The 27,547-nt window shown below is 40.1% G+C and overlaps 1 protein-coding gene across 1 annotated transcript; it reads left to right on the top strand.

The window, feature by feature from the left end:
* Positions 1–1,323: 1,323 nt before the first annotated feature.
* herc3 (HECT and RLD domain containing E3 ubiquitin protein ligase 3) lies at positions 1,324–27,217 on the top strand. The gene is made up of 25 exons (XM_069689315.1): positions 1,324–1,389; positions 2,931–3,281; positions 5,377–5,536; positions 6,795–6,871; positions 7,777–7,998; positions 8,392–8,483; positions 8,761–8,891; positions 9,773–9,924; positions 10,590–10,663; positions 11,411–11,535; positions 11,670–11,729; positions 13,463–13,574; positions 14,975–15,164; positions 16,381–16,544; positions 16,720–16,833; positions 17,081–17,104; positions 17,211–17,309; positions 17,428–17,598; positions 17,694–17,837; positions 18,016–18,182; positions 19,484–19,550; positions 19,825–19,907; positions 21,868–22,051; positions 23,694–23,796; positions 24,064–27,217. Exons 2-25 carry the CDS (start codon positions 3,059–3,061, stop codon positions 24,270–24,272), a joined length of 3,147 nt encoding a protein of 1,048 aa, XP_069545416.1. The 5' UTR covers positions 1,324–1,389; positions 2,931–3,058; the 3' UTR covers positions 24,273–27,217.
* Positions 27,218–27,547: the final 330 nt, after the last annotated feature.

Below are 27,547 nucleotides of genomic sequence, written 5' to 3'. Positions count from 1 at the left end.
CGTTTCTTTTGTTTTCTGTCTTATTTGCAAGTGATTCCTTTTTGTTTTACTTTCCGCATCTAATTGACGACTCCCTGTGTCCTTATCTTGTGACCTGCGAATCTAATCAGTATTACCATACGAAAGCAGATACAAAGGGAATGGGGGTGACTGTCAATTGTTTGTCACAATGGCCATATAAAAGCTGCCCTAAGGAGGAGTGACATAGAGGACTGCTGGAGGAAACAATGCTGGACACCTCTCTTTGAGGGTGCATGTAGTTGCTCCTTCTTGCAAGAATAAATGAATATGTTTGATTTTGAACCAAGCCTCTGAGTAATTTTTCCAACAACCATCCAGCAAAACACAACAGAGATTTTATGAAGGAACTGTCTGATTACTCTTCATTGTGACCAGATTCTCTTGGCTGGAGGCTACACACAATAAGAAGACAGCAGGGAATATTTAATTTTTTTTTACATGCATTGCTTATCTTGATCAAACTCAACACATCTAATCATTCACTTATAACAAGACTTCGTGACCAAACAGTTCATATTATCATTATGTACACTGATCAGCCATACCAGTAAAACCACTGACAGAAGAAGCATTAATATACAGCTGGTATATATTTGTGGTGCTGTTGAAGGGCACTCGGTCTTATGGGTGTTCCTTATAGTTTGCCAACCTAATTAGTTTAATTGGGAGGGACAAAATATCAGGAACACCTCTTAGTAGTTGCAACCCAGTACAGTTCAACCACAAATTGTAGTCTCCAAAATGTGCATTAAAACAAATCAACACCTCTTTCAATCAGATTGAATAACATCTGACCATTATAATCCTATTACTGGGCTGTTGTATTATTCTTTATGCTTCACATGTCAGGGGTTTTAATGTTGTTGCTGATCGGTGTATAGGCGGTATTTGGTATAAATATGTATTTAATGTCAGGGGCTGATTTTGTAACAATGATATTTTTAACCAGTCTCTGAAAACGACAAATCCACAATGCTAAATAATTGAAAGCATGGAGTGGTAAAAATAAGTGAAGGCATTAAAGATTGATCTACTCAAGTTAAGCAGATGCTGAAAAGCAGTTGCAGTGGAGGCATTTAAAAAAAAAAAATTGTTTATTTTTTTACTTGCTATCAAAGTAAACAATGTGACATAGTGAGAAACATTTGAAAAATAATTCCCAGATTGGCCTAAAATATAATTAAAACGACAATATGTGCTGGGTCATGGAATTTGTTGATACCAACCTGTACTTCCTGTTCGGTGGGCCAATCGTATTTCCCCTGACGCTAACGTTTGGTGACGTAGGCAGCTGTGCATTTCCTCGTTTGTTTTGCGAGCTGCTGCACCGAAACCAAGACGCCCAAAATTCAGGATGCATCTATCAAGGTAAACACCCCGTTTTAATACTGCACCAGCCTGCTTTTATCACAACACAGTTTGGCTTACGTTTGGCCAAACGTAACCTCCGGGTTTATGTGTTCAGCCATCAGACTGACAGTCAGCGCAGCTTTAGCCTGCTAAGGTTAGTTAGCTTTTAACTATGATGACTTGTGCGGGTCACCCAGCCGTCTGGTGTTGGTAACTAAACTAATTTAGTTAAATGTCATTTGGAGATATTTACGGCTGAAGACTGCGTTTAACGGGAAGCAAGATAACGTAACGTTGCAAAGCTGAACCGATTACAGTCCACATACAGTGCAGCTAAACAAAGCTGCTGGCTGACTTCACATCCAGCCGATTCAGATTTCAGTGTTTATTTATAATAAAAGCCCACATGTAATAAACACATATTAAAATAGTCTCCTAGGAATTCAACGTAGCAGCTATATGGCCGTTTTGGAGACTGTAGTTTGCTGTGATATTGAGTTGTATTGAGTTGTAGTAATAATACCAGTACTGCTGAGCTAATAGAGTTTATTCATGTGAACCGATGTACAAGGGCGTTGGGATTCCTGTGGAGATCAATCAGTCGAGTATGCAGTCAAAAACATCAAGAGAGTGATCATAAAATGCACATAATATAAAGGATAAAGAGAATGAGACACCATGCTGTCATAAAATTGTGAATGTGTGCATTGCTAGATTTTTTTTTTTTACAGTGTGGGTCTGCATGTACACTTTAATTGTAATAATAATTGACATGTTAAAACATGATCAGTACAGAGTTAATAATGTGTAGTGTCGCCACGATTAGGAATTACAAGGAACAATTAAGTGAACTTTAACATTTTCAGTCAATTAGCCGGAACAAAATATGGTTAAGAACAAATAAAATACCAAAATACTGAGATTTGTTTCAAATGTTTTGTCTGCCCTTTTCTTTTTTAATATTAAGTTTCAGCAAAAACACAAACTAATCACATTCTTGATCAATTGTTTGGTCTCTAAAATGAAGAACTGTTGTATTAGACTGAATTATTTTTTTGCGAGGAGTACCCAACAACCTGACAACATAATGTGGGTAATCACACCAGAATTATTATTTTGTTTATGGAATAAAGTCATGGTCATGGAGTGTTTTCCGTGCAATCATTTACAGTGTATGACATTTACAGGATGGTTTTATGTGATCTCTTTCTCCTCTCTGTTTCTGCCTTGAGATATGTGTTTATTCAATGCTATTCTATTTTGTTTATTATCTTTGGCTAACTCAGTCAGTAACATGCATGTGCTGCAAGTGGATGGACATTAAGGCGGGACCGCTTGGAGCTGCTTAAGCCAGGATTACACAGACAGTGTTTATTTAAACACACTGCCTGCTCCGCTGTCTTTGTGCTTAGATCATTCTCACGCAGCCACACCCACCTCTAAACCCTTGCTTGCTTCTTTCTTGGAACATAATCAGGATTCACACATGGAGCTCAGTGATCAGTGTGTATTCCTAAAGAAGAGAGATGACACAATCATGCTTGTTTTGTCTCTTCAAGGGTTGGAATTTACATGAAGAGGAGAAAGCGGGCCTGCTCTCAAGCTTGAACGTTATTGCCTTTCTCCATCTGGCCGTCACTCTCTCTGCCTCTTCAGATTGGTGCTCATTTCCTGTCCCTTCACCAACATGCTGAGTTGGGGAAACGCCAAGGACGGGCAGTTGGGTATTGGTGTGGAGAGGAACCCTGTGTTTGAGCCAAGGAACTGTCCCGTGTTCAGTGATAGGGGACTGAAAAATGTCGCCTGTGGTGGGCAACACACAATGTTCCTGCTGCATGACGGCAGTGTGTACACATGTGGGTCTAGCAGCTGTGGGCAGCTTGGCCACGACAAAGCAGGGAATTCGCCAGGTAAGCCATGAGGGCGGACACCAGACTAAGTGACCTCTGGTTAATGATGACAGATTGCGTGTCGCACCACCCTGCAGCTCTGCTAAGGTGTTTGTGGAAAGTTACCAAACATGTTTGAGAATGTGGGTGACCCTGACATGATTTATTTAAATCTGGCTGTATTAGTGGTAACTCAAACAATGGCCTAATAAAAATGTAGCATTTTATTCTGTTCAGATAGTGATGTAGTTATTAATGATAAATATGGCTTAATTTCTAAAACTTTTTAATTTGAATCTCAAACTAAATGTGATGAATCATACTAAATTAAAGCCTAGTATATGGTTGGACCATGTATGAAATGATACAGGGCTTTTAATTTGAAATTAAGGCTTTTAATTTGAAATAGATACAGGGAGTTGCTGAATTTGGCCGACCAATAATGAAAGGTTGGGGCTAGATTGGATCAACTGGTGGGACGCACGCTCCGAACTGTATGCTGCTGTGATTTTAAGTTTCAATTTCAATCAGCTGGTACCTAACCCTGTTCCTAACCTTAATCCTCCCACAACGTAAAACACAATCACAGTCTAGCATCCCTCCAACTGATCCAATCTAGCACCAGCCACAGTCAGTCACACGGGATTCAGCGGACCAATGGTGTAACCTTATCACACCGTCACTCAGTGACAGACTTTAGCTTTCATATCGCTGACCTTGCTGTCGTAATCCAGACATAAAGAAATAATAAAGTGAAATAGCTGCTACAAAAAAAAAAAATACAACTGGATGTGTTGTGGTTGTGGTCAGAGATAGAAGGAAGAATATCTCATAAAAGCGAATATCTCAACATACTGACTGAAATCCTTGATCCTCTTTGTGTAAAACTGAATTCATTTCCTGAATGTGCATTGAAATGCCTCATGCAGGTGTTAACAAGTCCAGTTGCTGTTTTGATTTTACGTCTGCTACACAACCTGGATGACTGAAGATCCACAATACATCAACAAAGATACTCAGTAACAATGTAGCAACATAATACGTTTTATTTCTCAACATTTGTGTTTTATTCAACTGCGTTTGTGCAGCTTAAAGTGAATTTGACATAAAACTGAAAACATCTCCATGTGTCAGTATGCACACATTTTAGTCAAAAGGGAAGCGTTTGGTCTGTGATCTGTATCATGTGGGTGGAAGTTTGTTTTCTGATACTTTCTGTAGGTATGTGGGTGAACCTGTAGCAACAATGGATAAACACAAGAAGCTTTGGGCCTTCAGCAAATAAACAGACCTGGTAGAAAGAAAGTACTTCCATACCTAAAAAGCCTTTGTGACAAGTAGAAGAGAAACCGCCTCGACCGTAACCCACACACTGCATAAGCATTTGGACTCACTTAACATAATTATGTCTTGCTTAGAAGGCTTCCATCAGGTATGTTCACCTGATTATGTATTCACATTTATATGTAAGCCTACAAAAAGGTAGATTGCTGTGCAAGTGTACTAAATCCTTCTGTAATCTCACTCGAAACCACAATAATAACTTTACTGTGTATTTGTAATATGTCTAACCCAGTTAACTTTTGATAAACCTGCACTACAGCAGGAAGCCACACAGAAAACTAGTGTACTAATTGTGCAGTTTCTGCTCCACATATCCTCCTCACACAGACTTCCTACTGCAGTTCTGAGTGCAGCTGAATACATAGATGACCCAGTTTATTTTTGTATGGTGTACAATAAGTTCCCATTGGATCTGAATCTCAGGTGTTACATACAACACGTCCTGTTGAAACGTGGGCTGTTGAAAAGATTGTTGAGGGGATAGAATATCAAGCTAAATGCCTTACATGGGTTGGGTTCGTTAGGGAACATTGAATGAGCTCTACTTTAACAGATCATAAAATAAATATGACTCACAATTAGAATTTTGTACCTTTACAACTGACTTGTGCTTGCCAAGGCAGCTTGAAAATCAGAAATCTGTAAATGTGACTGAATACAGTACCCACGTTCTAAAATCAAGGCTGTACATACTTCCAGTATCTTTTTTTTTTTTTTTTGTAGAAAAACTTATCTCTGCTGTTGTCTCATGATGTCTCCCTTCTCTTTACAGAATTGGTCGGGGCCCTGGATACTCAGAAGATAACAATGCTAACCTGTGGTCAAGCCCATTCGATGGCGGTGAACGAGCAAGGTCAGGTGTTTGCCTGGGGAGCCGGTGAAGGGGGACAGCTGGGGCTGGGGACTGCAGAGGCGGCCGTTCGAATCCCAAGGTGACTGGTGCGAGCCATCAAAGCTTTCAGCCTGACAGGACAGAAACACCCACACTGATAGTATTTGCAAGTCATCCACGGCCTTCTTGTGTGACATTTTCCAGTAATTGCCACAGTTAAGAGTGCCTATTAAGACCGCAAACATGTGGTTTATCAGAACACTGATGGTAATGGGCATCACACAACTAATGCACATACAAATACTGTACATCAAGCTAAAATGACCTGTTGAACTATCAATAGTATCAAGTTACAAAAACACAGATTTAGGACCTGAGAGGAGGCAATGTAATTGATTTCCCGAAAAGTATGTAGGTTCTGTATATATATATATAAAAAAAGGACATAAAATCTTGTTTTGTAAAGTTTAAAAGATATGATATTTGATTTTTATCTTGACATGACAAAGAATAGATTGTTGCTATCAAATGATCTGTGGAGGTTCTGTCATAACTGTGTGTTTGGACATGAATATTAATCATGTTTAATCCAACAGGCCATAAGCTTCAAATTCCTTATGTCTGTTGATTATAGTTGATCCCCTAAACAACCGGCAATAGAGACTGGAGACTCTGCGTACAGCTTTTGGTATTAGGAAAGTGTGTATCAAGTGTGGGTGGACTGTGTTGGCATTTTTTTGATGTGGGACATACTTGGCTACTACCTGTAGGCTCGTGAACATGCAAGTGTGGGTACGGGGACAGATCCTGTATGTCGGTTTACCTGCATCCAAAAATGATAGCTGTGTTTCCATGGTAGCATTTAATGACACCTCCTCATTACTAATTAAAACAGAAGAAACTGGTTTTACACTGATTTGTGGTTTACTGACCAGAGTGAGCAATGAGTAGCTGTTTTTTTTTAGTTAAAAAAATGTCTTCATTGTAATCTTAATAAATTATGGTGTTGGATATTAATTTCATTTTGTAATGAACATTTTATTGAAAGTTTAAATAAGGAATCAAAGACCAACAAGGAAGACTTGAAGACACCGAAGAGGAGACTTATCAGAAAGGCATATCCATATACACGCACAAAATACTGTCTGCTTCATGGTTAAACACAACAGCCCACTGATAACTGATGTTTAAGATCTGTATATACCCCTTATTTGATACTCAAGTTTTACTTAGTGTGACTATCATATATATGTAAAACCTGCTTAATCCCAGACTATTGGTATTGGTATGAGAAATATTTATGATGTGGAATTTTTTTTTTTTGGATTGATAAACAAATGTTTTTCCTATTTTCTCAGGTTGGTCAAACGATTGTGTGACCATCGCATCTCCCAAGTAATGTGTGGGAACCAGCACTGCATCGCACTTTCTAGAGGTGTGAGAGACACAATATACTCATAACACACCAGCACTGTTCACATCATGAATCTTGTGTCCACACACTGCATGTGTCCTCATCTGGCTGAACTGCATGGCACCAGAAAAGCCTGTCAAACTCACTTCAGGCAGACAGTGTTGTGTTATGTAATTTATCCCAACTCATGTTTGATACGGTGAACTCTGGGTTGAGTTGAGGGTGGAATATAAAAAAACAAATGAGGATGATTCAGTCCAATGAAGGCCTTATATTTGAAGCATCTAGATGGGTGGTAAAGAAGTGACAGCACACTCCTCCTTGAGGGCGAGCGTGTGAGGCAGCGACGAAGAAGTGTCGGCCACCACCATTACGGTTGTTGTATCTCTGCTCGGACTCTGGAGGCATAAACATTTAATCAGAAAGCCCACCTTGCAAACTGGGCATGTGGAGTTTTAAATATGTGGGTTGCCAGGCAGGGAGAGGCTAATGAGAGAGGCTGTTGCATTGTGGGAAATGTAGGAATTGAGTGTTTTTGTTCAAATTGTTTTTTATCAAATATTAGACCTTACCTTCTTGAAAATGACACTGACATGACAGTGGTTGTTTTTTGAGAAAGTTAGGCTTGTTTTTGTGAATTGATGGACTCCAACAGGATTATGGGTGCTGTGACCTACCTGATAGCCTAAGAGGTTGTAGTTTTTTTGGCACTACTAATATATTTGGGCGTAAGCCTTGAGATAGTTAGGTTAAGATATAAAGTAAAACTCGCTATGTCCAGTTTTTTCAGGATTGGAGATGTTTGAGGTTAGAAAAAAGGTTTGTAGTAGATCCAGACACTCACCTTACAAAACTCATGTTTAGCCTGTACTTTGTGGCAGGTATTGATGTGGACGTACGCGTTCTATGTGTCCTCTACCCCTCAGATGGCCAGCTGTTCACGTGGGGCCAGAACACCAGCGGCCAGCTCGGCCTGGGGAAAGGAGAGCCCAGCAAGCTGTTTCCTCATCCTCTGAAGTCCCTGGCAGGAATTCCTCTGGCGCAGATTACTGCTGGAGGAGATCACAGTTTTGCACTCTCTTTGTCCGGAGCTGTATTCGGCTGGGGCAAAAACAGAGCTGGACAACTGGGTCTCAATGATAAACAAGGTAATCATCATCTGGCTGGAACAAACGTGCACACTGCTATTAAAAATACATGACGTTATAACGGTACAGTGTAGGGCTTCTCATGTATTGCACATATGTTTATTTAACATTGCTTACACTACTTACAGTATTTTCAGTAGTCATAGGTGACTGTATTAGACAAGAGACCCCTGTAGAAACATTGTATGCCAACACTAAATTTATTTTTATTTGTTTTACTTGGTGCAATTAAATGATTACCTATTGAACAGTAAATGTATAGTTAGCTTGCCGCTGCGATGCTAGGTTCAAATACAGAAGAACCAGTGTTCCCCCAAGTGCCGTTCATTTGAGGAAACACATCAAACTAGAAGGTGTGTGAAATTTCTTGCGTGTTTATTTTCACTTCCTCAGACCGCGCTGTCCCGTGCCACATCAAGTTTTTGAGATCTCAAAAAGTTGTTTACATCAGCTGTGGAAATGAACATACAGCAGCCCTCACAAAGGTATGAATCCTGCTGAACGGTCTTCTGTGCTTTGCAGCTGTCAACACATTTTCCAGTATCTAATCACAGTATTCTGTTGTTTTAACATTTTCCTCTATCACTGCACAAATAAAAAGTAAATCTTATTTCTATCTAATGTTAATCCACCACCTGACATGTGTGCTTTAAGTTTTGTCCATGACAAGAATATTTTATTTTGACTTACTCTGAAGCCATGCCAATAGTTTCAATCTCAAAAATAGTAAACCGTGTTAACACTGTACCGTCTCTCTGGCAGGACGGCGGCTTGTTTACGTTCGGTGACGGCTCATGGGGTCAGCTGGGTCATGCCTCCACTAATAATGAGCTCTTACCGAGACGAGTGCTGGAGCTCATGGGTACTGAGGTGTCCCAGATCGCCTGTGGCAGGTGCCGTCTGTTCTAAACTTGCCCCATTTTTATTTGGTACACCTGTCCAATCTGCTGCAACCCAATGCAGCAGCCCTGTTGTAAATTCTATATTCACGAACCTTTAACTTTGTTGAGTCTCATTTGTTGAGTCTTTGTTGAGCTGCTCATTTAGTGCCAAGTTCCTTTCCAAGGGTGTAGGTTGTGATGGTGCTGTGTTTTTACCATTTTGTCCATATTGACCTGAGGGGGACAGAAAATTGGAAACATCTCTCAAAAATGTTTTCAATTGAAAACCTTCAAGGCGGCTTGTGACTAAGAGGTTAAAGAGGCAGTGTGTTGGTTGTAGTGACATCTGGTGAGGAAGTTGCATATTGCAACAAACTGAACACCCCTCACCTTACCTTCCCCTAACAAGCCCATAGAGAATCAATGTGGCTGTAAAAAACAGTGAAGGCCCTCTGTAGAGCTGGTGTTTGGTTTGTTCCTTCTGGGCTACTGTAGAAACATGGCGATGTAACACGGCACTCCATAGACGAGTACCGACTCCCTGTAGATAAAAGGAGCTCATTTGAAGCTAATGAAAACAAAGATTCTTTCTTTCCAGTGATTATACACTAGTGAAAACATAATTATGAATATTATATCCCATTTCTACTAATAGATCCCCCTAAATCCTCCATAGTGGACCTTTAAGACATCAGCTATGATACTTATCCAGCTTATCTTCCGATTATAATGCCTCCCAACATCACAAATTAACTAATCAAAACTGAAAATGTAAAATCACAAAGTTATATTTTATCACATGATGATTGTAACAGATTTGACTGTCAATATGATAAACTTGAGTTTGTTCGTACATCACTGCATCATAAATTTGACCTTTTTCCTTCTGCCAGGCACCACACGTTGGCGTTTGTGCCGTCCTCTGGCGTGGTGTATTCGTTTGGTTGTAACAGCCACGGCCAGCTGGGCACAGGAATACTGGGGGACGCCAGAAGCCCGTTTCCTGTCAAGGCCAGTTTTCTGACGGGAAATTACCACAGAAGAGGTAAGCAGAACAGTTGCTGATGAGTCTGTATCTGATAGTGGGTATAATGGCTTTTTAAAAACAATGCCTAACAACAACTTGACGCAATTTTCTGTTTGGTTAGACGTGTTCCCTGTTTGCATTTTTACCTTTACCTTTACCTTTCAGTGTAGAGGGTCTGGCCGGCTGGGAATTAAGAATATCCCAGCTCACTTTGGGCAAAGTGACAGGTCGCCAGTCCATCACAGGGCGAACACATAGACAGACAGAAACAAAGACCATTCACCCCTAAGGTTACCCAGAGAGAACCCATGCAGGCACAGGGAGAACATGCAAACTACACACAGAAAGGCCAGACTGTGATAACCACTGCACCACTGTTCCGCCCAACTGGGAATTTAATAATCATAAATAACAATTAATTTAAAAAAAAAAAAAAAAAAAATCACAAATACATTAATTTCTAATTTAAAGTATCTTTTTCTGTATCATGTTCTGTTAAAAACATTAGTTTTGAAATTGTAAAACATGGACACCAGTACTGATATATCTGTGATAGGCCAATATCGGCCAATAAAAGCACCCAACTGATAAACTGTCAGGCTCTAATTATTATAGATATGATAACTGACTATTTGATTCAATGTTTTATAATTTTCAATTTCCCTGTTTCTTTTCTTTATTAGAATTAAAACAATTTACAGTGACCAAAATCATCTGCGGAGGAGACCACAGTTTCTTATTGTACTCTACTGAGCAGGTAGGTGAAGATTGTAATAACTCTCTCTTTTTTTTTGCATCAGTTGATCTTAAATATGTCTTTATATTTCATGACAGCATGTTACTGTCATCACTACCTGCCATTTTTGCGGTTTTTTTTTAGTCTTTTTTAGAGTACAATTATTAAAATACCGTATATTAGTAGGACAGAGTCATTTTCAGTTGTACCATTTCATTTGGAATTTATTGTGTACATTTTTGTGTAATGGGCCATGCAGAGGGAACTAAGATATCTAAAATATGTTTATACTATTAGCCTAATTCAGATTTTTAACTTTTAACTTTTTTTTTAAGTTTTAAATTTGTATTCCCATAATTAAACCAGGCACATATATAAACACACACATGTATACTCCTTACTCTCTAATGTTACAATCAGTACGGTTTGCCTAAATAATGTGATTAAAGCAACTGCAAAATATGCTGAATTATTCTAAATAGTCACATTCAAAAATGTGTGTATTTAAACTCCCAACAGTGAAGATTTTCTATCAGTTTCAGTGATTCACCACAAGGTGTCAGTTATGTCTCAGCTCTGAAGCTTTCAAACGACTTGTACACTGACAAAGATGTAAAGCACTCAGCTTCAGCCACAAACCCCAGGAAAATATTCAGACATCAGGCGTGGTTGATTTATTTAATATTCACTAAGGAAACAAGACAGAACCCAGACAGAGCGTGTTTGAGCGTGCTGTTACGTTGCCTCTGTTTCTCTTCTTCTCTGCAGAGCTCTGCCGCTGCAGAAGACTTCAGAGTGATTGACATCAGTAAAAGCCTCTCCCCAATCAATTATGAAAGGTTAAATTCATGGCGGTTAAAACTGATGTACAGCACAGACTCGAGTGTCACAAAGTAAGTCAGCATTAAAAATGTATTACAATTTCAAATATATTATTATATATATTGTAGTGGATATGCATTTTGATAGACTGCCTGTACATTTTTTTTTTTTTTTTTACTGTAATGTTTTATATTTTCCTTTGCAGCGACATCATAATTCAGCTCTCCTCGACGGCGTGTTGGAACGCCAGCTTCTTGGACCAAAGGTACACAAACTTCATCTGCAACCAAACACTTGTAAGAAATTACACAGGCAGTGTAGTCAGCCTTTGTTTCACAGCACGTTTACATGTCGTCTTAATGCAAAGGTTTAAATGGTGGAAGGCAACCAGAAAACACTGAAGTTAACTTTCTAACTTTTTAACTCTCCTGGTGGCAAGCTGGATTCTTGTGAACTCACTGTAGGTCACCTTATCCAGTAAAACATGCTGATAATCAGGGCTGAAAAAGATGCTGTTTGGTTAGTGACATCCAGATTCTTTGACCATCAGCCTGCATGTAGGTGTCACTCATCAGCAGATACTTATCTTGTTGTGGGAACGAGCTGTGGAGGTCAACAGGGTGGAGCACAGACAGATACCGTAAAGTACTTAATGATGAAACACCTGAAACTCACCAGGAACTATTGAGCATGTCAGCCAGGTTTCTCCTGAAGTGAGTTGTACATGTGAAAGAGAAGAAGGATCATTGACTGTGATTGATTTATTTTTTGTAACCAATCAATTGTTCTGCACAGCTTCTTAAAACTTTGACTTTTGGCTGCCTTAAATGAGGGATTTGAAAACGTCATTAATGGATAACAGAAATAATGATTGGTTGCTGCTGTAGTTAATCATATGCAAACAGCATAACCAAAACAAAGTAAATACACAGTTGTGGCTTTGTGGCTGAAATCAAACACTGGACAATTCAGCAATGAGCAAACATTCAATAGCTATTTTAACCAAGCCATTATTACTCCTAATAAAAACAATCAACAGCTCAATCGATAATGGAAACAACCAAGTTTGCAAGAATCGTTAACAAGAAGAATAAGAAACACCGTATTGTTTTTTCTAATAAACTCTTTTTTAATCGTTTGAAAGGGAACTTATAATGTGTTTAATTGAACTGTACAAGTACATGGTTTTGGGAAATTTCCTGAATTAAGACTAAATCTGTATTTATTTTAGGAAATTATAACAAGCTTTTTTAAAAATTTATTATTATGATTATTATTATTTTCCAACAAACAATAAGATGAGGAAATAATCTGCAGAATAACTAATAATGAAAATAGTTAATAGTTGCAGCTCTTGTTACAATATAATGCACTCAGTATTTGTAAGTTGGCTTTTTGATTTGCTGCAGTTGTTAATTGTGCAGGAAGTGCAGCCTTTTTCTTTGTATTAGTGTCACATTTGGGACCCAGAAGTGCTCATATAGTTCTTTAAACTCAGAGAACTTCCATAATTTTGTATTTAGTGACTCACAGTTTATAGCACGTCAACTGTGCTATCTACAATGAGGTTTTCTGTTTTGCAAACAGTCTCTTTAGGATCAGAGCCGATGTGTTTGTGTCATGACTAAATGAAACCCGTGCTGTAAGAACGTGAAGGCTTACACTGGAAATAGTTGGCCTCAGGGTTTTGTTGGCTTTTGTTTGAGGCGATGCAGCGGGTGTGTTTATCTGTTACTACCCCGGCTCCCAGAGATCTGCTTAGGGATTGACTTAAGTACATTCAGGGTGTGTGTATACCTAACCGTTGCTTGTGTGCACACCTACATGTCAGTGAACTTGACTCACAGCTGACCTTCCCGGTTGGAATATATTCGCCTTTAATCCAAAGCACCTTTACATTAAGGCTTAACCACAAGTCCTCTGAGTCTGAGTTTGAACCTATTTTTATCCCATTAGTGATCACTGACAAATCAATCATATGTTTGTCTGCTTCCTCAGCGATGATACACACTTCAAAACCAACCCAAAGATCCCTGGCATCGATCTCAACTCTGTCAGAATGCTTTTTGAGACTCTCAGCAAACCGGCCTTCTCTGGACTTCTGGAGCAGGTACGGTCTCACTGAGTGTTCATAAATGTGTTTATATTAACATTGTTGCACATTGAGAGGCTCAGTGTTTCAGCGAAACTGGGTTAATTTATTTTTATAATTATTTTTCCCTGTGTGTTCGCTTGAGCAATTACAGCCGACATCTCTTTTGAACATAAACCACAGACTCACCGATTTAGGTTTGGATTATAAGATATAGCATCCTATAACATATCCTATTGAGCTTGCATTTATCTGTAAATAAAACTGTCTTTGCACTTCTCGTTAGATGGCAACTGCATTTCATTGGCTTTGTACCTGTACTGGCACTATGACAAAATTTTTTTAATCTATTCTAATTTAATTTTCTTCTTTAACGTCCAACCCCAGTTTCCTGTATTCCAGGGACATCAACATTTGATACTCGTTCATAACGCCCCTTACTGATGAAAGTTGTGGTTTGTCTTTCAGACACTAGATCCACTACTGTTCAAGTAAAACAACGCTGTTTTGAAGGAAGAAATAATGGAAACAACTTCCCTGTTAAATCCACTGTGCTCTACCTGTTCAGCATCAAACAACAGACAACATCCAGATTTGGTGTAAACTGTGAAGCATTTGACAACTATAGAGGCAGACAAGGACAAAACAGGGCTGAGAGGAGAGAAATTGTTGGATGTAGTTCATCAGGCGGACACAATCACAACATCATGTGAATGTTGCTCTGTGTCTGCTGGATGTTTAAGTAGGCGGCTCTTGGTGAACTCATTCACCATAACAAATATATTTATTTATGTTTATTTATTCATATGTTAACTGCTCCTGTGTGACCAAAAAGAAAACTTAATCTTCTTAAATTAGTGGAAATCCTTTTAGTCTTTGTAGCGAAGATGTGTAACAGTTTTGGTGTTTGGCTCCGTAATGACGCAGATAAAGGATGAAACATTTGGGTGTAATACAGTTAGTTCTCGGTATGAAAAACATCCACGTCATATGTGAAAGTCGGGTTTGTTTTGAAAGTACATCATGTACTCTCAAAATCTACGACAGACCTATGACACAAAATGCAGAACTGAATCATCCCCTAACCTCGAACACTAAAGTAACGACTAAACCCAACATGATTTATAATCTGTGTGCAGACCGAGGCCACATTCCCAACCTCTAAAAGCCTGTCCCGAAATTTAGGGACTGATAATTTTCTCCTGCTGCCTGCTGGATCTGACTTGTGTTGAAACTGGAAAATATCCCATAGACGTGTCTGGTTTACTGATAAATACGTTTAGCTGTAAAACATACAGTAAAACAGAAAAGTACATTCAAATACTATTCTCTGTACAACAATAAATATTGAATGTCTGCGCTGTATAATTAAAACTATAAATACAGTTTGGTATCTGTGTCCTTTCTCTGTCGTTCAGGCCACCAAGAGTTTTGAGAGTCTGTTGATCCCTCAGCTGCTGCGCTCCCCCCCTGACGTCGAGGCCATGAGGATCTACCTCATCTTGTCTGAGTACCCAGCCCTGCAGGACTCCAAGAACTACATCCGCCTCACTATACCCCTGGCGATGGCCATTCTGCGGCTAGACGCCAACCCGAGCAAAGTATTGGGTATCATATTTTCATGCACTTACTAGAATTTTTTACACCAGTCAAAATGGCCTTTAGGAGCTAATAATCATGTCAAACTCAGCGACACCATGGGATGTCACGCCGCCTGACTCTGAGGTCGACATCTACAACACGTCCCTGTCTTCATCACAATCACCTGTGATTGGTCAGTTATCTCAGGAACAGTTAAAAACACAACAACAAACAAGAACATGTTTTCAGGAGTGCACAGCTTCTCCAAACAGTAGAGCCTTACTGATTATGCATTACTGCAGTCAATATTGATGATCGGGAAAATTAGAGGTAAAGTTCAGTTGGCAACTGCTCCAGAGGTTTTCCAGTAAGAGGAGTAAATACCAAAAGAAAAGGTTTGTGATTCTATTCTGGACTAACTTCAGTCTTTGTTTTATCCAAAGCACACAGTTTAATCTCACAACTGTTGTTTGATTAGATGCTTTTTCCGTTGGTTCAGAGCAGTTGTTTTGGTGCATTGATGAGATAGATAATTATATATTGGTGGGCACAATGATCCATGCAAATCTGGATAACACTTTTTTTTACAGTCGCTCCTCAAAGGCATATATGGTGTTGCAGAAATGATACAAAAAGTGACTTTTGTGTGAAGAATGCCAAAAAGCTTAAACCAGAAGTTTAGTCCCGGGTTTCTTTTTTTTTTAGCTAGGCACACCTGACTAATCACTGCGTGAATTTAATGCTGACGCAGACCCGGCAGAAGAATTCATTCGAATGTTGGGAAGGTGTCGCAGGGAGGGGGTTTCACCTGTTGTTCCAAAATCTAAGGAACACCTATGCTTACCACAAAGTGCAGTAGACAAACAAATAAATCCCAATTCATCTCTGAAGCTAAATTTTTGCCTAAAGTGTACACATACAGTTTGGTCAAAACTGTCGAAATGACATCAAAACTTTGCTTACGTGAGACGAACACACACCTCGTGAATTTGACTTTTTTTGTATTCTGGTTTTTATGTTGAGTCAGCAAAGTTTTAGGTTTTTCAGTTTTCATATTGCCTATGTGCAGATACCGCATGCTAATAGTGTTCATGCATAAAACGTTTACAACATAGTGTAGTCTGAGTTTTCCAAAATACTGACAGGCTAATGAAGAAACTGCCACACAGAGTAATTTGTGCTAACCAAAATATTATTAAGTTTAAATGTATTATTAATGCAAATCTTCTCTCTGTCCTTGCAGACAACTGGTGGTGTTTTGTGGACGACAGTGTGTTCACCAGAATGGTGGACATGTACAAGAGCATCGTGGTGTTCATGTTAACCGGAGGCAAGACGCTGCTCGTACCCGTGTTCTATGAAAACTACTTTCTTGCCACGCTGAGGCTGCTGGAGAAACTCCACAAGGTACCCACAAAGGTCACCTGCTGCTCCTGTAAACAGGCCAGCAGCTCTGCATTGTTCCTCAGCACAGAGCAGGAAATGTTTGCGCTGCTGCTCAGATGGTTCTTGGTAATCTGCAGTGGACTGTGAGCTGTGATGTTTCCTTGAGTTCAGGCAGGTGTTTGTTTCTTCTCACCAGGTGAACTTAAAGGCTCACCACGTAGAGTACAACCACTTTTATATATCTGACATCACCAGCCTCGTGGACATCCAGGAAGACTACCTCAAATGGTTTCTGAGCAAAGCCGATATTGTGAGTACTGACAGTCTCTGCCAATGTCCTCTTTGTTTGTTGTATGACACCTCCAGATGTTTCACACACAGCTCATCTGGGATCAGTGCGGAGTTACAGTCATGAATGCCTGTACCGGGCGGCTGTCTCTCTCACACAGACAGGCTTCTATATCTCGTTGCACATTTTTAAATCTTATTTCTACGCTGCTGCTTCACTTTTTGATTTCAAGTCATGTCTCTTCTCTCCCTCTCATTTTGGTTTCTAGAAAACGGGATCATCCCCGTCGCAGGTAGGTGATTTAAATATTGAACTTCAGCCCTCAAAGTAATAAACATTTCTATTTGGTTCATTTTATGTTGATAGTGTGATATACATCAGTCTTCTTCTCCCTGCAGAGTGACTTTCCCTCAGTGAACCTATGTGCCTACCCGTTCATACTGAATGCCCAAGCCAAGACAACCATGCTGCAAACAGATGCTGAACTGCAAATGCAGGTATCTGTGTTTTTTTTTGTATTTCATACAGTGAGACCAACAACACAGTAATGTAATTGCTCTCAGTTAACGTGACCTAATTTATCATCTCCCATCTCTACATGTGTCCGTCGACAAGATGGCAGTAAGCGGTGCAAACCTACACAATGTCTTTATGTTGCTCACGCTGGAACCACACCTTGCTAGGAATCCCTACCTGGTGCTCCATGTGCGCAGGAACCATTTAGTAAGTGACACTCTACGTGAGCTCACCATGTACTCTGATGTGGACCTCAAGAAACCACTCAAGGTAACTTTGATTCGTGTATTTTAATCAAAAGAAAACACACGTGCTTTCCACTTTATGTTTTGTCACCCCTCTAAACTAGTCCTTCCTCCCTGCAGGTGATCTTCGATGGAGAGGAGGCCGTAGACGCAGGCGGAGTGACTAAAGAGTTCTTCCTGCTGCTGTTAAAGGAGCTGATGGATCCTGTTTATGGGATGTTCACTCATTACAAAGAGTCCAACCTGCTGTGGTTCTCAGACAAAGTAAGCCGGACTGAACTGAGTTCACATGCTTTACTTCCTCCGCTTCAACCTTGAAATTTAGGAGGCGAAACATGTTTCCACTTCATGAATGTTGATTCTTGACCATGGAAACAGTAGTTTTATCAAAATAAATCTCAAGGGCAGGCCATAGTGAGATAATCTTCCTGTGCATCTGCAGTGTTTTGTAGAGCAGAACTGGTTCCACCTGATCGGGATCATCTGTGGTCTGGCCATCTATAACTCCACAGTGGTGGACCTGCACTTCCCCCTGGCTCTTTACAAGAAGGTGCTTGATGTTTTACCCACACTGGATGACTTCAAAGAGCTCTCACCCACTGAGGCCAGGTAACTGTTGGGTTCTGTCAGTAATGTAAGACACGCTTCTTTCTTTTGCACAGATGTTTGCTCTGAGACGAGAGCCCGTTGCAAACACTTTATCTTGATCATGTCCACATTGTGTGTCAGCCATCGTGTTCCAAAGTGAAACCTTGAACTGTTTTTTTTTGTTCATTAGAAGAGAAAGCAAAAGAGAAATTCACATTTTTGTTACTCCACAAACTAAAAAGTATAAACAAGCAACAGTCCAAATCCCTCTGTGCTCTGACACATAAACATCGTTCTGCAGATTTGTCACCAGGATGTAAAAGTGTGTCACTCACTTACATAACCTGTGGTTTTTTTTTTTTTTTTTTTTTTAGATTGCAGTGAAATCGACTACCTCTTTATTGAGTTTAGAGCAGGAACGGTCAGCGTTTCCGTCGTGCCTAATTGTCTCCAGTGGAGTATTGATTTAGAGATTATCCTCTGAATGCGATCACAAATGCCCTGGAAGTGCGGCTGCACAGCCTGTTGCTACGGAGCCAACACAATCTAAGATGAGATAATATCTTAAAACATTAAATATTTTTTATTTTTGTGCAGCTCGACAGACAAAAGGCAGCCTCGTCGCGACACCAGCTCCAGTTTCTGATTTAAATCATTTGACCTTTTCGTTTGTGCTGTGACTTCAGTCCAGTGGCTGTGGTTTAAATCAAAAGACAAAAACACTCCGTCTTCTTTGACTAATTAACATTTCCCTCGCCATCCCATTTATCTTCTTTCCGTGTTTCCTGTGTTCTTGGTGGTAAATATCCAGCATGTTCTCTGCAGGAAACCTAACACGCACTCCCTCTGAGTCATTTCCTTCCATTAGCTGATATGTTACCACTTCACGTCTAATCGGACAGTTTCTGTGAACACGATCTGTCTGATTCATGGAGCTGTAGAACAGCTGGTCCTGATGTTCAGCTTTAAAGACAAGCATGTTCAGAAGAGGGCAGGTGATCCTATTAAACTATGTTATAGGGCAGAAAAGCAGGTACAACCCCACAGAGTTGAAGATATACTGTAGCTGAAACAAATAATGCACTATAATAGTACAGCTATTGATAAAGTTAATTAGTACTGCATTTGTTAGCAGTAAAGGAGCTATGTCTTTTATGAAATGTTCAAATTTATGCTTAGGATGGAATTTTAATAAAAGGAATGAAGATTTTAAATCAGGTTTTTGATTTGTTTTATCCCTCACTGATCAGATTGATAGCTTGTGTTTTTTCCTCTGCTGTCATGATCAATTTTAACAGTGCTGTTTATTATTTTTTCTGCAGGAGTCTACAACAACTTCTAGACTATGAGGGAGGTGATGTGGAGGAGATGTTTCTTCTCAACTTTGCTGTAAGTGTCATTTTTTTTTTTTTTATATCACTTCTGACCATTCGTTTCTACTCAAGATCTAATCCTTTCATGGTCACAAATGTGTAACTTTGTTTGCTTAAGCAGCCGCAAGCTGTTCTTTAAATATAAACCTGACTCAAACTGGAGGAAACAGCGGATTCGTCAGGGACAATTTTTGTTGGTGTTGGCGAAAAGTGTCGAACTGTTAACTACAACTTCTGCTGGTCACTCCTGCAATGTCAAAACCCACCAAACTCTTGCGTTTCCATGTCAGATCACCAGAGAGAACTACGGGATGACAGAAGTGAAGGAGCTGGTCCCCGGAGGAGAGAGCATCTCTGTGGACACAAACAACAGGTTCGGCAGCGCGACACGTTAAATATCCACTGCGCCAGAATTTAGGCCGACATTTCAGCAGATTAGTTTTTTGCGAGAATAAGTTCATCGCCTCTTCCTTTGCTCTGTGTCCCATTTGAAATGACCCTGTTTTAATCACATTTTAAAGCTCTACACTGTCAGACAGACGAACAGATGACTGTATATTTTTTCCAGCGCTCAGATTATCACGTGCTCGTACAGCTGGCAGCTCTTGTCCTTTTGTTTAAACTGAAGGTCACGGTCTGTGTTGATCGTAGAGTTCCACTCTGTGTTATTCCTACATTTCTTAATCTTGCCCTCGTGCCAGTGATCGCACTGTTGTTGTGGAGGAGTCCTCGGAGAGTTGTGGGGCAGGTGGTGTCAACATGTCTGGCTGCTGGTGCTGAACAGATGGCGAGAGCAGCAGTGACCCGAGTTGTTTCTGTAAAATCCTCTCAACACTTGGATATAAAAGTGTAATAACAGAAATAATAGAGAAAGTTGTGGTTGCTGTTGGCACAGACTTCAGCTTGTCTGCACCACACAGACTGTTAGTTCAGAGTGAAGGTTAGTTTGTCAGAAAGGTGATTTCTGTGTTTGTGTTTGCAGGGCTGTGTTGCTTCTAGGTCCGATCTGTTTTTCCTACAGAATTGTTTCTCAAGGTGTGGTGTTTGTCTGCGCACTGTTTTTGTGCTGGTTTATTCGATGAGAAAACTCTTTGTATGCAAAACAGGTTTTTGCTCCCCTGCAGCCAACAGATGTCTGTTAACTCAATAAAACAAGATTTTTAGAGCATCTTGCTTCCTTTTTGTGACGCTTGTCCTGTTTAAACAGGATGTTATGGCCACAACTGAAAGTCATCATCTTCTACACAAAAGGACAGTTTGACTGTGTGGGATCAGCTGGAAAATCAGTGATGGTTTCCTTGCTTGGATTTCTTAAAAATGAATAACATCCCCTGGTTCAAGATGGAGTCACCACTGAAGGATTCTTTCCAGAAAGTTTAAGTTAAATGAACTTAAATGAATTAAGTTAACTCATTGGTGCCTCATCCACTTGAGGATAACAAACCTTTAATTTCAAATGTCTAATTCTTTCCAAAGCTGTTTATGCTTGTGTGCAACTGGTTTTGTTGGTTGCATGTCTTTTCGTTGTTCTTGTTCATCCTATTCTTTTAGTATATTTTTACACTTCCATGAAAAAACACAATAGAAAAATTCAGGTTAGTTATTATACAGAAGGTCAAAGTAATACAAATATGTATGTAGAAATATATTCTGTTTTAGTTACAGATATAAGTTTAATATTTTCCTGCGCAAATGAAATAGTCGAAGCGGCACATTTTTCAAACAATGCAACAATTTTACACAGTTGATGGTTATGTGTCTTAATGAAGCTATTCAATATAATGCCTATAATAACTCAAATATTCAAAATATAGATTCTTCTGATGTTTTATTTAGTATTTCTGGTACATTTTTTTGTAGTTTAACTTGACATATTTAAAACAAATCTTCTGAAACTTTGCTATCTTTGTCAGAGTTGAAGTCAAACAGTGGTCCAGGTAAACACAAACAGCGTGTTATAGTGACGCACTCGCAGCTGGGTTGAAGAGATCATTGATTTAATCTACCTGAGCGACTTCTGCCACGAGACCTCACTGAGATGTAAACAAAGAAGGAGTTGATAAAGTCTTAGCCCGTAAAGAAACATTCAATACCTCTAAACTTTTGAGCTTAGTGATATTGAATTAGCTGAAGATGACGTGGACACTCACGGGTGCAGACCCAATGAGGGAGGAAGAGCGTGTTTACAGTCTGAATAGATTCTTTCCTCATAAACTGATTTTTAGGAAGCAGCTGCTGTGCGGAACCAATTAAATAGCCGAGTGTTTACTTAACGTGTGTGTGTGTGTGTGTGTGTGCGTGTGTGCGTGTGTGCGTGTGCGTGTGTGTTTCAGGAAGGAGTTTGTGGAGGCCTACCTGCGCTACGTGTTCTCAGACTCGGTGGGCGAGCAGTACTTGGCCTTCTCCGCTGGTTTCCTGAAGGTGTGTGGAGGGGAGATCCTGTTGCTGTTCCAGCCCTCTGAGCTGATGGCCATGGTGGTCGGCAACAACAACTACAACTGGGAGGAGATGGAGAAGGTCAGTGTGTGGTTTAAAGGTCTGAACAGGGACTCCCAACAGCTCCGACTCACTGCAGACTGATTTCTCTGGACACGTTCACTTACCATTTCCTGCTCGTGGTCAGCGCGGTCTCTCCGCGTAGTTTCAGTTTTGCAGCACATGCAAACCTAATAGTTGGATTCAAACATTCTTATCAGTAGAGATCTTGACCCTCCAGCGATGCAAGTGTTTGTTGTGGATGAGATGATCATCGTGTTTCACTGGACAGAGCTGGAAATTTGACTTTTACATCATCGACATCTGGCCAGTTTGTCACTGCGCTCACCTCACCAACAAAAAGGAAACGCATGACAACACAGCAGTGGACCGAAACACGTGACTCATGTTACCATGCTGACTTTCAATGGAAAGATTTGTTCAGCAGTTTGAGGTTGTTGGTTTTTTTTTTTAAATGAAAGTCCTGTCAGCGCTTCTGGTTTGGAAAAATAAAGGAGTGTGGAGTTTTTGATCAGAGTATGAAGTGTATATAACCAGGAAATGCCTCCCTCAGATGAACAAGACTAAATATTCTTTGTAACATCCAGTGCGGAGGGAAACGAGCGCCGACCAAAGCAGCTTTCATTTTCCCATCCAGCAACCACGTAGCTGTCATAGTTGATTTTAAAATGAGCTGTAGTCACATGTCCACTGCCACAGTATTTTACAATTATTTTAGAGGTGCAATTTTAAAGGAGTTATATGTGCCTACATAATGTTGGTGCACAACACGTGTACACTCTGATTATTAAATGCATAGGGACATGCAGCAGCACACAAACATGCAAAAGATTAAACATAAAAAGATTACAATGTGAAAGATTACTATTGTGAACATCACGAGCAGATCCGTTTTGTCTGCAGAGAACCATTTGTTCCCACTATTTTGCAAATCCACTGTTCAATCCAAGGTGTAATCATACCTGGCTTTTAAAGGGATTGAGAGATGACACTGATGGGTTCATTTCATAAAGCATGAAGCACCGGCCCTTTGAGCCATGTGCATTACTTTATGTTTAGATCTTCTGTTGTTAAATATATATACATATAGTGTTCCATTGCAGTTTAGCTGGTCAAAATGTATTATTTGGCAGATATTTAGTAATAAACCAGCATCTTTGACAAATTTGAATTTAGACCAGACCAAATTTGAAAAGTTTGGTTTGGTAAAGTCCGTCACTCATTTGACCAAAAGAGAAAAACAACTGTAAATGGACCGGAGTTAGTCTGAAAGGCTTGTTTTCATTTGTTGATGTGGGCCAGATGTAAAAAAAAAAAAAAGCACATTTAAATGACACATCTAATCAGATAAATGTGTTAGACACTTATATGGTTGATTGTAACAGTTGGCTCACCTTTTAACTCTGGATGTGATCAGAGATGTGTTGGCAGTGTTACATGTCTTATTGTGTGCACTTAAGAGGGACTCTTACATAAGGTGTCAAAAATGAGACATTTCTATAAATTTGTAATGCCGTACATGGAGAAACTTCACAGATGTAAGCACGACTCTGAGGCTTCTGCTTTACTGACTGATGTTTCTGGCCAAAACTGAAAGTTTACTGATGAAAAAACATAGAGATGCTTTTAATCAACGGCCCCTCCCCCCCCTCTCTTTTTGCAGAACGCCGTTTACAAAGGGGAGTACACAGCCACTCATCCAACAGTCAGATTGTTCTGGGAGGTTTTCCACGAGTTCCCTCTGGAGAAGAAGAAGCAGTTCTTATGTAAGTGGTTAATTGACTCACTGCTCGATCTGCACGACAGTTTAATTCCCACCCTCAGACATTTTATAAACAGTGGAGTAAACTGAGAATAGACAGTAAAGGCAGCTGCACAGCTCTGCCCTAATTAAAGCCAGAACAATTCAGTGATAATGCTGTGTGTCAAAGAGTGAACCCAAAGTCCTCAGAAATATACAGAAAACTGCAGACTCTTCCTTGAAACGCCCGGAGTGTAGAAACATTTGTGCTTTAACGCCGTCCTTCCCGCAGTGTTCCTGACCGGCAGCGACCGCATCCCCATCCACGGCATGGAGAGCATGCGCATCGTCATCCAGTCCACCACGGCGGAGGAGGACTACCTGCCGGTGGCCCACACCTGCTACAACCTGCTGGACATGCCCCGCTACCAGACCAAAGAGATCCTGCAACGCCGCCTCACTCAGGCTGTGGAGCAGTACGAGGGCTTCAGCCTGGTCTGAGGGGAGCTCGAGGGGAGACTCAAACGCACTTTAACAGCAATACGCCCACATGTGAGTGTCACAAGAGTGTAAGGGGGGGGGGGGGGATCTGGGGACACAGGAAGGTCACTCTCTTCACACTCCCTTACAAGATTGTTAAGCATCTTGAATCGGAAAGGTCAATGTTTGGAATTGCAGAGTGTTATCATTTCTATTGCTTTTAAAGTTTCTCAACCTTCCGGGACCATTTGGAGGAGATTTGAACAGCTGGTACTCAAATCTGCATGATGACCAATAAAACTTTGGGACCTAAAATTGGGAGAAGGTTGAGAAAATTCCAGGTGTTTGCGTCCTTTCATTTTTGTCTTTTTCTTTTGCAAAGCTGTGTATTTTATATTCCTTAAATTCTATTTTTCACCATTACAGAATTATGTTCTTACTTTGAGACAATATATTGCTTTTTCGTTACTTTTAATTTATTGAATAGAGTGGTTATTTTTTTGACAAAGTAAACATGTATATATGTACGTAAATAGCACTTTGAGTATAATCTTCAGCCCAAATGTTTGGGAGGAGTGTTCGTCCCGCTGATCCTTTTAAATCTGGACACCAGCATGTCCTCCCTGCCGGATTTTGAAAAAAAAAAATAGAGGACGAATGACGAGAGTCTGGCAGGCGGAGGGGTGGGGGGAGGGGTGGGGGGAGTGTAACATGGTGAATATTATGTACAATCCCTGTCCTGTTTAGCTGTGGATTACAGAGCAGCTGACTTTTGTCTTGAACCTGCATTCAACAGTGTTGCCTTCTACAGCAAAGACTACTGTACGGACACAAAGCTGACTTTTAAAGTGGATTTTTACTGGATGTTGTCTGTGTGCATGTTGTTGAGTGAAAGCAAAAGCCCTGATTGTCATTCAACAGTTTTAACAGGACATTTTTGGAAATACAATTATTCACTTTCTTGCCATGAAGATTGCACCACCCTCAACTAGCAGCAGCTTAGCCGAGTTTAAGTTATTTTAGGGTTAGTTTAGTTCAGAATAAAACCTGTGTAGTGCTGAGTTCTGCATGCCTGCTCAAAATCACCTTCACCTTGCTAGATACACCTCAGAAAAGTAATGCATCCACACTGTAATTTTATTTCTGGTCATATATGAATCAAATGTTGTTGTTTTTTTTTTTTAATCAGCAAATACTAAGGGCCTTTTAATCTCAGCAGTGTGAATTCATACATTTTATAATGATCTAAATTGAAATAATGGGGGACGCATGACTTGGCAGCAACAATCAGTTCTGAATAATGCGCATCAATGAATAAATTATAGTAAAAACATTGATACTAATATAAATATTTGGAGATCAATCAAGGAAACCTGTAACTTTCAGACCAATTGTATCAAAGAAATGCTGCTAATACTGAGTCCGATAAAACATGTCGAAGGTTCAAAAACTACGGACGTCATATCATTTATCACCGTTGAAGAACCTGACAAAAAAGATGACATCGTTTTAAAACGGTTGCCAAATCGTTACAGTGATAATTTATGGGTGAAGTTTCGTCTGTAGCCGCGCGGCCCCGTGAGTTACATGCAAATCTCAGCGGGCGGGGCAGAACGCGGCAGCAAATGGGAACAAAATCTGCCGACCCCTCACCTCTAAAGTTCACCAATCGACGATACATGTTGATTGGTGAACTTGATTATATCCTTTGTTTCGACTGAACAGAAAATAAAGTGTAAAAATGATATTTCTGCTGTTTCTTGGCTGCAACCGGTGTAACGCTGAATCCCGTAACCCGATTAGGGACTTTAATTGGGTCCGATATTTTCCATAAAACGGGATGCCAACAGTATTTAGACCGGGTCGCACGTAATTCACGTCCAAGTCACTGAAACAGATGGAAAACTACGTACCACCTGCAACTATCTTCACTGGTTTGCCCGGCAACTACCTTGAACCGACAATTAGTCGGTTCCAAACTTGGAATGTGAACTGCAAATTGTTGTTTTTGCACTTTGGCTTTTGTACATGTTGAACACACTGAATATAACTTGTAGGTTTGTGATACTTTTAGCTGCTGTTTTGGTGGATTTTGAAACCGTTAAGACGGCAAGCCAAACCGGCTCGTTCCAGTCTTTTCGCTTGGCTACGCTAACCAGCTGCTATGTGGTAGCTTCAATTATCTGTCAAGAAGCGAATAAACACACGTTCCAAAATGTCTTTTAAAACTAAATATAAAAAAAACCCCGTAGAATTAATCATTGTAATTAGTTTGGTTTCCAAGTTGCAGATTAGGAAGAATTAAATTGTGATATTTTGAATAAATGCATATTTAAACGGTGTGGGCAGATGACCTATTAAACTCTCTGCGTATGTAGTAGTCATAATATTTGATGATAAAATGTATCTCCTTATCACTTGTTCCAAAACTTGCCCTGATGCTGTATTTATCCCTGCGGTCAAACCTCTTAATCCAGAACGATGTTTAATTGGGTCGTGCATTGGTGTGAAGTGAGTGGAATTGCATATATCTATTTTTTTATATATTTCATACAAGACGGCGGCGTTGAACTGACTTCGGGACAGTCAATTGACTCGATGTGTCCCGACTTCACAGCAATAACAACCTTGAAACAGCCCGACAATGTAGTGATGAATCCGGGCCCGACTCACAAAGGTCTTAAAACGCCGGACTCTTCCGAGACGCTTGCACTGCATGCACACGCGTGTTCCGCTCGGTCAGCCAGTTCTTGCCCGATTAAAGGTCGATTTCTCCTGCAGAGTTTAGTCCTATGCAAAGGTGTTTGTGCAACCCTCGACTTTTTTTTTTTTTTTTTTTTTTTTGCACCTTTTAATGTGCTACAGAAAATGTGATTTTTACATATTTGGCCGAAATCTACACCAAGCTCTCTGTTCCGGCCAGGTTTTTTTTTTTTTTTTCCAATAAAATGCGATGTTAAAGCAAAGTTTTCTGCGGGGTTTATGGTTTCTTTTCAGGCCAGTCGCACTCAACAATTTGCGTGGTGTTCACCAGACTTCACATTCAGCGCCTGTTGTCAAATAACTGCAGATATCAACGAGTTTTGAATTGTTCTGGAGAGAGAGAGACACTAGACCTGGATGTTGAGGTTAAACACAATTCTGTTAGATACAATTTTGAGATTATCGTTATAACCTTATAAACATTGAGAAGATTAAAAAACAAAAAAATAATAATAATGTCCGCTTTTGACTCTTGACATGATCTTCCTCAGTTTTGAGTTTCCCTAATGGATGTCACGACACCCGACAGTTGG

This window comes from Brachyistius frenatus, unplaced genomic scaffold (assembly GCF_029030835.1).
Source record: "Brachyistius frenatus isolate BFR_SWC_R1_liver_20210118 unplaced genomic scaffold, ASM2903083v1 Contig_7, whole genome shotgun sequence".
NCBI classification, from domain to species: domain Eukaryota; kingdom Metazoa; phylum Chordata; class Actinopteri; family Embiotocidae; genus Brachyistius; species Brachyistius frenatus.
Note: the sequence above shows the minus strand (reverse complement) of the source record. Positions and strands in the feature narration are given on the sequence as shown.

Coding starts and splice junctions, on each gene's coding strand:
- herc3 (XM_069689315.1), top strand. CDS start 3,059: ATGCTGAGTTGGGGAAACGCCAAGGACGGGCAGTTGGGTATTGGTGTG. Junction 9,925..10,589: donor GGGAAATTACCACAGAAGAG/GTAAGCAGAACA, acceptor TTTCTTTATTAG/AATTAAAACAATTTACAGTG. Junction 17,310..17,427: donor ATGCTGAACTGCAAATGCAG/GTATCTGTGTTT, acceptor TCCGTCGACAAG/ATGGCAGTAAGCGGTGCAAA.